The sequence below is a fragment of the Falco rusticolus genome, chromosome 4 (assembly GCF_015220075.1).
Source record: "Falco rusticolus isolate bFalRus1 chromosome 4, bFalRus1.pri, whole genome shotgun sequence".
Classification (NCBI taxonomy): Eukaryota; Metazoa; Chordata; class Aves; order Falconiformes; family Falconidae; genus Falco; species Falco rusticolus.
Window position 1 is genome coordinate 77,434,838 of NC_051190.1, and position 12,326 is coordinate 77,447,163.

Sequence of the window (12,326 nt, forward strand, 5' to 3'; positions counted from 1 at the left end):
CACCCAGGACTAGTGTCTTTTAATGTAATTATATGGCAGAACCAGAGGGTAACCGTGTGGTTAATGAAGCTTAATGTGTATAAAGCCCATAGAGATAAATTTTATTTTGGTGTTATTGCTAGCTTGTCTGTCCTTGCTTTCATAAAAAGAGTGTGGTGATATCTAAGAGTGACATTTCAATGCCTGAAATGCCCCTCATATAAATAGAACAAGCGGATCAGCATGACTGAGTGATAAAATTACCTTCTGGTCTTCAGGAACTTCAGCATGCAACCGTGCTATAGGCACCTCAGCGTACACCTCTTCGCAGCACAAACAAATACATTTGGAAATGGATCTGGAGGAGACATACAAAGAGGGAGAGAATACAAAGGGGAAAATTACTCGAGCTGCAGCTGCAAAGATGGTGAAAAAGGCTTTTTTTGAAGCCCTGAAGTCCAATGACTTTGAAACACTGGAAGAGCTCTTGAGCCAAAAGAAAATAGACGTGGACACCGTGTTTGAAGTGGAAGATGAAAACCTGATTCTGGCATCCTACAAACAAGGTAAACGTGGCAGCATTCACCAGCCAGGAAGTAGATGGGTTTGAATGATTTTCAAGATACTGTGGCCTTTTATCTCCTCTGACGCTGCAGAGGAGGCTGATTCATAGGCAGTAACATCTCAGTAGGTTCATACGGCTGTGGTCACGGCAGTAGGGGAGCTTGGTGGAGGGCAGGCCAGAGACCAGCCTGAGCCTCCATACTGCTGAGGAACTACTGCAGCTTCAGGGGTGTCCAGAAAGAAGAGTCTTTTGCCATTTCCTCACAGAGAACTCAGGTGCAAAGCCCAGAATAGACACATGCAGGCTCAGTGTGGTATAAACATTTCTTGCGTGTAACCAGTCACATATACAGGCCATTTAGAAACATAATATACAATGTCTTCCATTTTCAGTTTACGGTAGTAGTAGAGTGAATGCTCCCTAGCTCAGCAGAGCTAAGGAAATCCTGTGGACCTTGGATGTCGCTGGATGGGAGGAGATTTATTTTTCAAACTGACAGAAAGTGAGGATGTGCTAGTGTATCAAAACAGAAAAGTCATCTGGAAAAACACAACCAGAAAAGACATCTATTTTGGAGTGTAGAAAACCAGTTCTCACCCAGACACCGCTTGAGTTTCCCAAAACTTACAATTTAAAGCAATAAACCAAGTTTGCTCCCTGCTAAAATCAGCATACTTCATGACCTACTTGCTAACAGACTCTGTGTGTGTATCTGGAAAACAGTAATGATCAGCCTCTGCCAGAAGTAATCCTACGTGGAGATAAACACCTCCGGTGCCAGCAGCACAGCAAATGCACTTTCTTTTCTGTGGCATAAGGAAGGGACAAAGTCCCACCTCTTCTCCCTCTCTGTGTTTGCTGGTTTAATGATTGGCTCCTGTTCTTCTCATTAGGGTGATGTCCTGATGCAGTCATGACATACTTCCCTTGAGGACAGTGTCTGAACTAAGGCATGCAGTGACGAATGTGTCTTGAAATACCTTTTATTCTGTCCTCAGCAGGTTGAGATGCATTCTGGCTGTGGTTTGAGATTACAGGATTAATGCATAGATTTTTAATTGTAGATCATTTGACTGCAAGAATTAACCTGTCTTTTCTGGAGAAATCTTTTCCTTTCTCCAAAGAGAAGAGAGGTAAATGCACCCTATGGCCTAAGTCACAGCAGTGCATTCACTTTGAAAGGCAGGAGGCACTCTATCAACTCTTGTGCAAATTTTACTTTTATTCTGATTTGGGGTAACTGTGATATGAAAGACGGATATCCTCGAGGAGGGAGAGGGGAGAAAAATGAAGCCCCACCATCCCACCATTCAGACAGCCTGAGCTTTGCCATAGCCCTAAGTGATGAAGGGGAAAAGAGGTGCCATGGGTGACAGCAGCTTTGCTTCCTCTCTGCCAGTGAGGCTGAGAACTCCCAAGGACACTGACCTCGCATGAGCCATGTCTTTTTCATGTTTCTAACTAAAGAAACAGGCAAGCTGAGCAAGGCCTCCCACAGAGCCCATCTGTTCCCTGCTCAGTGCCTGGTCCCCAGCCCTCTGGGCTCAGTGGTGTCTGTGGGTTTGAGCAGAGGGCATCAAGATGTTCCCTCAGGATGTCTGAGTACAGCTTACCTGCAGCAGCACAGGCAAAGGACATAAACGGTGGTCTCCAGCAGGAAAACTGTGGCTATATAAAGTGAAAACTTGGCTTTTATGGATCACTTTCCTGCTGTTACGTATCTTTTATGGCCCACATCTGGCCATAAATGTGAGGCTCAGCTCCATGTGGGATAAGCTAGCAGTGCTCCACAGCTCACCAGTAACAAGGGGGACACTGCATGTGAATTTGGATAGGGAGGTGATTTAAGAAACTTGCTTTGCTGTATGCATAGACTCTGGGATATAGCTCATCTACTTTGTGCTCAGTTTTCATGTAATGAAAAGGTTGTCTTACCAGAGCTGCCAGTGTAACCTGCATAGTCAGGAGGTTGAGAGAGGGTGGAGAGGCTGCAGAGGAGCCTGCGCCCCGCTTGGGCACTCAGGTGCCTCAGGGGTGCCTGCTGTTGCCATTCGCAGCATGAGTTCCTTGGGGACTGGGATTGGTAGTCCCCAAAATTTAGTCCTAGAATGGATGCCATGGTCCTCCGTGGATGGACAGTTTCTCACCCCTGACATCTCACACGCCGGCAATAATAAATGCTTGTACTGGCCAGGAACAAGTCAGTGCAGCTGTGCCAGAACAGGAGGTGCAGCTGCTGTCATGACTGTCCATTTTATATCTGTAACCTTTCAGTGGAAATCTAGCATTTTTCAGACGTTTATGAGAACTTCATTACTGCATCTATCTCAGAATATACTTGCAATTTAACGAGGAGGAAAGAAAAACTTTATTTCAAGTTTCTCCCTTCCACCAGCATTTTGTTTCTATCTACCTCTTTCCTTCCATCTTCTGTCTAATACAACACACTTGGATACTGTAAAAACTTTATCTATGTAACTTTAAGGTTGAAAAAACATATATAACTAGAGATTAAAAAATGAAAGTCTGAATTAATTTGACTTTATTATACACATTTAGTATTTTTTTCTTTGTCTTATACATAATAACAGTATTCAACCAGGCATTTGTCCAAAGAGAAATAGATAAATCAAAACCAGAAAATTTTATAGACATTCTAGCTAAGATGCGGCTGCTGTACCTCAAAAAAAAAAAAAAAAGAGAAAAGTTTCAGATTTCTCCTGCCCTTCTTCACGTTATTATTGTGGTTTACTCTTTTTAAACAAATGATTATAGTAATCACTTCTGAGACTGTCTCTGTGCAGTCATTAAGCACGTAGTTCTATTTTGGGAACAAATATTTAAGTGTTACTTGGTCTTACACCTGATGTAAGTTTAAAAAAAAAAGAAAAACATCATTGTGAAATTTTCACAGAAAAATCCAAACATTTTGAAGGCAATTTTCATGCTAATGTCACTGCTTCTGTTTGGCTCTTCAACCTAATTTACATCAGCATCCAAACCACCACCCCATGCTCCTCAAGGGCAGTAGCTGGCAGGTCTGTGATACAGCTGCAGCCACATTGCCAGGGGTCATCTATGTGCAATGCATCACTGGAAGGCTGAATCCAGCTCCCAACATGCAAGATCCTGCCATCTCCCACGCAGAAACAGTAGGATGAGCTATCTTTTGAGTCACTAGCCTAAGTAAATGCTGCCTTCTTATTCCAATGGCACTTTTGTTCGGCTATTGGCAGGCTGAAGGTCCCATTTCCCCCATATTTTTTAGCTAGTGGCATTTCAAATGCTCTAAACTTTTTTTTTTTTTTTTAATTTAGTCTACACAGGTCACAAGAAAAACAAAAGCTGCCTTCAGAGTACATCTACGTGGGAATTATCTCTCCAGAAGGCAGAGTATTCAGCACACACAGTAACAGTGCTGAACGAAAGTGAAGCTGAGAGAACTTTGTGTGCACTAAGCTGTAGCTGGTGAAATTACAGTAAATTAAAGCAAAACTCGAACCTTCCTTCAAAAGCTTCCTTCCCCTTCAATTATTCTCAGTAGGTGGATAGTTCAAAGAAAAGTCTTTGCCAAGGATGGTAACACATTTTCACTTTGTACAGGGTACTGGCTGCCTAGCTACAAATTAAAAATATCCTGGGCAACTGGACTTCATCTTGCTGTTATGTATGGACATCTGGAAAGTCTTTCGGTCCTCCTCAATCACAAAGCTACCATCAACTGCCGGCCAAATGGAAAAGCTGCAATCCACATCGCGTGTGAAATGGCAAATGTTGAATGTCTCAAGATCCTTTGCAACCACGGAGCTAAGTTGAACTGCTTTTCAATGAGTGGGCAGGCACCCTTGCACTTCTGTACGACACGAACCTCTGTGCCTTGCGCCCAGCAGCTGGTTTGGAGAGGTAAGGTAACGCTCTGGAGCATCTCTTGCAGCGTGCCCAGAAATGGTGGGCACAGTCTTTGGTTTCTCTTAGGAGGAAGTTTGTACATATGTACAATAAGTACATGTGTATCTGTCCCCTCCATCCACAGGTGACCCATGTCTTCATGTCAGACTCCTTTTCCCCATCTGTTTGATCAGAGGAAGTTTCTCCCATTCTGATTCCTCATCCCATCTGTTCTTCCCTCTCCCTGGCCACTGGCCCTTACTCTAGAATCCTTTCCTACTTCAGTGCCTCCAGCCCACTGCCCAGTGTGTCCCTCAGCAGAAGAGCTCCTTGGAACCAAGGAGTATCTGTTTCTGTATTTTTTTCTTCTGTCTTCTTCATCTAGATTTACTATTGATATATTTTCACATGATAGTGCACCCTTCTCCTCTTCTTTCTTGTTCAGATTTCCTTGATCTCAGAAAAAATTCTTCCAAACACTTGGTTTTTGAGACCTGGCCTTGAAAAACTGGATGCAGTTTTTCATACTGTCTCTTCATTCGTCAGCAGCCAAACTCCTGCATCTGTGTAGGGATTGGGGTGGGGGGGTGGGAAATGCTGTTGTATAAGATTTTTGTTTTCCCAAAGTAAAGATACATTATACTGCTGGTCATCTGGAACAAATGAAGCTATGACTAGGCATAATTCCTTGATAAATATACTGGTGCCACACACTATTTCCTTAACACAAGGATGCTGACTCAGGACACGGTAAAAGGTACACAAAGTCAGGCAGCTCAAGTGTTCAGTTACAGACAGAGATATCCCCCTATTTATTACGCCACACTATGGCAAACACAAATGCTTTTGGGTTTTTGTGTGCTACATGGGTTGTTACTGAAGGCTTTTCCTGAGATGCAGAGCCCAAGTATACTTTGTGGGCAAGGCAATCTATGGTCCCAAGTGAATAACGGCCTTGCTTTTCTTCTGCTGGGAAGATACATATTATTTTGTTTGGTAGAAAGGAAAATAAATGCTGCCAGTTCTAGCCTGTCCAAAGCAAACAGTGCTGACAGCAGGAATTGAATTTGCTACCATGGAAAAATCTTAAAATTCAAATGTACTCTTATAACATAGGACAGGATGAATGCAAATGAAAGGGTCTGTTCTTTAGGCTTTCTCCATCCACCATCAGCAACAGAATAACAGTACTTTACAAGCCACCCTTCATCCCAAAGCACTCACTAAACAAAAATCTCCATATGAACTAAAAGTCGAGACTCCAGACAAACTGGGAAAGGTCTGGAGCACAATGTGACAGGTGTGCACATTCAGGTAGCAGCGCCACTCAACAGCTGAAGCCAGGGTTTTGGTTAGTATCTGCACCAAAGCTTCCAGGAGGCATCTCCCACCCTGCCACCTCCAGTCGCTGGTGTCTCACTGGGCCAGTTCAGGTAAATGCAGCGTAACCACTTCTGGTTTGGGCGAGTCGCCAGCCGAGCAAAACCGATCCGGCGTTCTTGTGCCAGCCGCGGGCTCGGGCTGCTGGTGCTCACACGGACATGTAACGCCACTAACGCTCCGCCTGGCTTAACAGCATCAGCGCCCGGTTTCCCAGCCCGCAGGTAAGCTCCCCATCTCCCAACCGCTCCGGCTCGGCCCGGTGTACCTTCGGGGATGTAAGGACTCTCTGGAGCCCGGAGAGGCAAGGGCTGGCGGCACAGTGGGGGCTTGCCCTCGCACCGGTGCGTTACTGACATTTGCTCAGAGCCCAGGTTCAAGGTTCAAGCTGGCAGCTGCCCCCGGCTGCTGCCACCCTGCGCCTCTGCCCCAGCCCCTCTGCCCCCGGCTGCTGCCACCCTGCGCCTCTGCCCCAGCCCCTCTGCCCCCGGCTGCTGCCACCCTGCGCCTCTGCCCCAGCCCCCGGGCCCCAGGCGGCGGCCCCGCGGCGGCTCGCCTTTGCCCTGCGGAGGGGGCTTGCCGGCCTGTCCCCTTCCCTGACGGGCAGCGCTGGGCACTCCCCCCGCAGCCACCGGCGTTTCGGCAGAGCGGTCCGCGGGAGGGCAGCCGGCGGGCCCGGGCCTGGGGACCCCCGAGGCCGGGCGGGTGGCCCAGGCCGCTCGGCAGATGGCGCTGTTGCTTCACCTGCGACGGCGCCGGGCGCTGAGGGAGCCGGCGCGCCGCCCCCGTAACGGCTTGGGAACGGGCTCCAGACCCTCCGCTGGGGACTCCGGCAGGGTTTTTTCTTTTATATCATCTATAGGTATATCAGAAAATGTCCGTTCTCGCAAGCTGGCAGTTAACCAGATGCCGCCAGAAGCCTTCTCACGGCGCCAGAGCTGAGCAGAGCTGTTCTCCCGAGCAGGAGCAAAGCTCCCCTTTTTCCTCCAGTTCTTAATTTATAGGCAAAAGCAATTTGCACGGAGGTTTGGACCCACACGCTGCTCCAAAATAGAGTGTTCAGATAAGGTTCTCTGCCAGCTCAGGGCCACGCTATCGCATCTGAAGCCGGATCCAAGAACCTGAAGTTTCAAAGGGTTTCCTGGAGCCTTAAGAAGTGCAGGGTCCCTGTCCCCAGCTACTTGCATTTCCATGTGTGTCTTCCATGCCAGTTGCTCACCCTCACCTTCTCCCTGGGTAGCAGGGCTCAAGCAGAGGCACGGCCAAACCGGGGTTTCGCTGCCTTCATTTTTTCCCACCATCTTTCTTTGGCAGGAGCGAATGTGAACCTAAAAACAAACAACCAAGATGAGGAGACCCCTCTGCACATCGTTGCGCGTTTGGGTATCCCGGAGCTCGTGGCCTTTTACGTGGAACAAGGGGCACACATCGATGCTCTCAATGCCTACATGGAGACTCCCCTGGCCTGCGCAGTCTATTGGGCTCTTCACTATAAGGATCAGATATATAGCCCGGATCACCACCTCATCTGTCGGATGCTCTTAGACTACAAAGCTGAAGTGAACACTCGTGATGAGGATTTCAAATCCCCACTTCACAAAGCTGCCTGGAACTGTGATCACATCCTGCTGCATATGCTGCTGGAGGCAGGAGCAGAAGCAAACATCATGGATGTCAATGGCTGTGCACCCCTGCAGTATATCATAAAAGTGACATCTGTGCGGCCAGCTGCCCAGCCTGACATCTGCTACCAGCTGCTGCTGAATCATGGAGCAGCTAGGATATATCCTCTGCAATTCCACAAGGTTAAGGATGGCTTTGTACAGTAGGGATGTGGAAAGAGGTGGTGTCTTGAGCAGGAATGGGATGAGAGAGCCAAACTTCGGGGTTTGGTGGTATCTGGATTTGCTGGAGTCCTGTAAACTGTGGGCCCAGAATGCCCAAAATTTTGTAAGCCGAACTGCTGTAAGAGCAGTATCACTTAACTGAAGTGAAATTGCAGTTGCTAATGCCAGAAATCAGGCTCAGATCCCATTTTTGTTCTTAATCAGCCTGAAACCCCAAACTCTGAATGCTGGTTCAAGCCTAACTTTTCAGAGCTGATTCACTTTCTCATTTCAGAAAACCTACATGCCTTTATCAAACCTGGCTCCATACAGGCTTAACTGGGTTATACAAAACGCAGATTTCATGGCCTCTACCAAAGTCTGGAGATCAGACCACTTGATTCAGTTTGTCACTTCTGACCTGTAAAAATCTAATCTATTCAAAATGAAATGGTTCTCAATAAAGCCTCAGCTCATTCCCAGGAAACGTGAGAAATTAAGGGGAAATGATGGACCTGGGCTCATAGTTGATGAAAAAAAAGAAGAAAAATGATTGCAGGATCCCTCCCAAAGAAATTCTAAACTTCTGCAAAGCCCAAAGCACTCACAGAAGTCTCTGACAGTCTTATATCAAACGGCTAAGTAAGGTTGCTGTAGTCAGGACTTATTCTCTCTCATCCAGTGCCTCAAGCAACATTTTGCATCTCGTCCACTCTATATGTAAAGTTTTAACAAGCCAAACAACCAGGAGCCTTTGAAAAAAATGCCAAACCTTTGGTTGTGCCCTCTTGAGCCCAGAGTGAGGTGGCTCTGCCTGCAACAGAAAAACCCTTAGTTTCCTAGAGCATGTCTGAGGTCCAGGTCAGGGGTCTCCTCTTCCTGCCTTTGCCTTTCTCCAGTTGTGTGGAGTGGGTCTCCCTTCCAAATGATCGTTTGCCCAACTGTAAGATATATAGGTGATTTATCCCAGAGGGATGTTCTGCAGTTTTATTTCTGAAAGTCTGGCAACTGTGGGACACAATTGTGCATCATATGGTGTGAATGCAATGTGTTATTCTCTGAGTGTGAGTGACAACAGACTTGGGTTTTTTCCTCCTGCACTAAAGTTACTGCGCAGAGCAGTTGTTTCAGGGGCCTCGGGTGGCTTGGAAGCTTACTTCTGAGCTCTGTTATCTTCCAGCCATCTTTTAAATTTTCCTGTAATGATATATTTTTTATTCATACAAAGGGGATTTTTTCTGTTCCTGTACTGCCCGACCTGGAGCAAAAACTTTGTGCATGGCTTTGCCTGGTGTGGAGTCAATCAACCCAACTATAAACAAGTTATCTCCAGATCTGGGTGATGGAACCCAACCCGTCAGCGAGCTACACTGCTCTGGAGATCTAAGCCAGTACTTCTGTGTGGTGTTAAACTGGGGTTTGCACAGCTCCACTGGTGGCTGGCCTGGGGCTTATTGCTGTACTTGCAGTGAGTAGTGTAGACAAGGCTTGTGTCTTTTGCACCTCCAGCCTTAGCCTGTCGTAATTCTTTGGCTGTGTCTGTCTCAGTATTCCGTTGCATAGTGCCAAGCATCCAGGCTAATCCCAGCTTCCTGGTGGTACTCATGGTCTCTATGCATCCTGCCTGCAGGTGCTACAAGCCTGCCATTCCCACCCCAGAGCTGTCGAAGTTGTCGTCAATACCTACGAACATATCAAATCAACATCTAAGTGGAAAGCAGCCATACCTGATGATGCCTTTGAGGTAAGCTCTTAATGAGTTGTAAGTAAAATCCAAGCTCATTTGCATTCTCCGTATCTGGCCACAGAAAAGTGAGAATGCTTTTGAAAGAGAATACCATCTCAGAGGAGTTGGGACTTCTGCATTTAGTATCACTCACTTGACAAAAGCAGATCAATCACTGTCAAAAGACATATTTTTGAGGAATTTTCATTGCAACATTATCCTTTGGAGCACTCCCTGTCAGGGGCGCTGCAGGAGCTCAGCTGTCCCTGCACTCACCAAGTGCAAGGATTCTGGCTGTGACTAGTGTTTCCTCAGATCTGTCAACGCTTATATATTTATATTTTTTTTAAGTCAGCAAATATTTTGAAAGTACATGTTACATGGGTATGACTGTGAGCAGGACTGGTTAGCTGCAAATACAGGGGAGAATGAAAGTGACAAATGAGACATCAAAGAGGAAAAGATGTTGTCAAAAAGCAAAATTATGGGGCAATCTACATGCTTTCACATAATTATCCCTTTAATTCAAAAATCCTCGTAGTCTAAATATTCCAGTTTAAATCTAGTTTTTTATTAAAGCTGGGCTTTTTCAAAATTTTCAAATCACCATTGAAGTGCACCAATATCTGCTATGCATTATCAGTGATGTTTAGGGAACTCTGTCCATATTATAATGCAGAGTTATATAGCCAGAGGAACTGTGAGACTCCTTTTGTGTCAGATCTGTTCAGAAAAAATTAGAAGAAATCATTCTGGGTGAACACAAAATCAAAAGGTAAAGGTCTATTTCACCTTAACAACAACAACAATAATAATAATAATAATAATAGTTGTTGTTGTTACTATTATTCTTCAAACAAAGCTTTTAATCTGAAATATTGGAACTTCTTATTTGGAAAAGTCTACAGTTGCTCTATTTCTTTGTTGAGATTTTCATTTTTGTTGTCAAAGCTATTTGCTGAATTTGATATTAAAATGAAGAAATTTTTTTGTTGACACAAATCCATACTTTTCCATATATAAAGGGCATCTGAATACATATATAACCAGATCTGTCCAGTAGCAAGATTATAAAATAAGGTCAGCTCACACTAGTTGCGTGTATTTACCATTTGCTTCTTTTATTTCAGAATCATTTGTAAGCATCTGCACTTTTCTTCTTGTGGGGATGCAATTTTATTTATTCTAAAAGGCCACTGGGGAGATGAGTGAGACCAAAGGTAGTTTGCCATTCACAGCCCCAGCTAACTCACCGGTAACGCCAGCGTTACGCTACCTCGCTGTCCCGCAGTGAGGTTTAGAGGATTAACTTGTCCACGTGCTTTGACCCTGAGCTGGCTGCAGTGTCTGTTCAGATCAGGACTAACACCACCACAGAGGAATCTCCACCTCAAACTGATGGATATAAGACATACCAAACCTAAAGATTTCATCATGGTCTTTAACTTAACACTAAATATTTGAGGTTAACATGAGAATTTTGTGCAGGCATTTGGCTAAACCAAGTCCCTGGTGCTTGATGTGCCTCCAAGGGACAGGATGGCTGGCTGTGCTTGTTACCTCGTTCTGCCAAGGGCTGCATGTGGGTAGGGGAAAGGGAGGGAAGGAAAACAGTCTTACTGCCCTAAACTGCACTTGCCTTTTTTGCAGCGGCACCAGGATTTCTATGACTCGTTGTTCACTGTGTGCAGCAATTCACCACGGTCACTCATGCATTTATGCAGATGTGCTATTCGGGCAATACTGTCAGAAAGGTGCCACAGAGGAGTCCCCTTGCTCTCCATCCCCCTGTCCATGAAGAAGTACTTGCTGCTGGAACCAGAAGGAATCATCTACTGAGCCGCAGCAGAGCAGGCACTGGTGCCTCCCCTCCTGGCTACACGTGCCTCTGCAAGGTGCTGGAGATCTGAGCACAACCCTGGCACAGCCCTTTGCTTTTGTACAGTCGCAGGCCAGCCTGAAGCTGGGCTGGGATCTGTCTCTCCCTGCACTGAGGCACCGCAGCTGCAGGCTGCGGGTTGCACCGAGGCAGGCAGCGCTGGAAGGGCCCCTGCTCCAAAGGCACCCAGGGGCACGTATGTCCATGCTTTGTTCAGCCTAGTTTAAATGCTGCTGCGGCTTCCTTTGGTATTTATTCCACTGCCTGCTAGATAGCATTAGATTGAGTCTGAGCAACCTTTGATACTGTTTCACTGTAATTTTCTTCAGCTGTTGCTTTGGGAGTAAAAGAAAGGATATTGTCAAAAAATAGGACATTTATTAAGAGTCACAGAAATACTTTCCCAGAAAGAAATGGGCAAACTGCTTTGAATCGTGACCACAGACAGGATTTCAGTAGTTTCCATGTTTTCCTGTGGATTGACTCTCAATTCAATGTTCGTTCACTGTTCGCTACACCTGTCTGTATCTTATAAAGCTTTCTCATAACAATGTCCGTTTTAATTGTAAGAATTTTTTTCCATTATGAATCACAGTATGTGGACAGGATTGAAATCTGAAGCACTAAAATTTCTGTACACTGATACTCATGCCTGGTAGCTTTTAGCAGATCCTGTCTCTGTTTCCACTCTCACTGTGACCGAGTGTAAAGTCATTGCTTGAACTGAACTGAGCATTTGAAATGCAGGTAGAATGGACTTGCCCTGACAACTTGCACAGCTGTACTTATACCTGTCCATATAGCCCTCAGGATGGTGTTGTGTGGGATCTGGGAAGAATATGAACCCTTTTCTTCATTAACTATAAAAGAAACTTAGGCTGCTAACACGGACTATACACTTCATTTTTCGGCAGCTAAGCGCAGGTGAGAGGAATCCCACCTCAACTGAAAGGTGTTTCCAAGATGAAGGTGTGTTGGCTGTGCTGTTGCAGATCTGCCAGTCCTGCGGATCTGCATGCCCTGTGCTTCTGGACCTGCCAGCGCTGGTTTCCCTGCTCAGCAGGAAACCTTTACTCCTGCCCG

General features: G+C 45.8%; 1 protein-coding gene across 1 annotated transcript; it reads left to right on the forward strand.

Annotated features, from left to right (window-relative positions):
• Positions 1-331: 331 nt before the first annotated feature.
• ASB4 (ankyrin repeat and SOCS box containing 4) lies at positions 332-11,203 on the forward strand. Its single transcript, XM_037386751.1, has 5 exons — positions 332-545; positions 4,148-4,447; positions 7,127-7,617; positions 9,269-9,382; positions 11,015-11,203. Exons 1-5 carry the CDS (start codon positions 332-334, stop codon positions 11,201-11,203), a joined length of 1,308 nt encoding a protein of 435 aa, XP_037242648.1.
• The last annotated feature ends 1,123 nt before the right edge of the window (positions 11,204-12,326 follow it).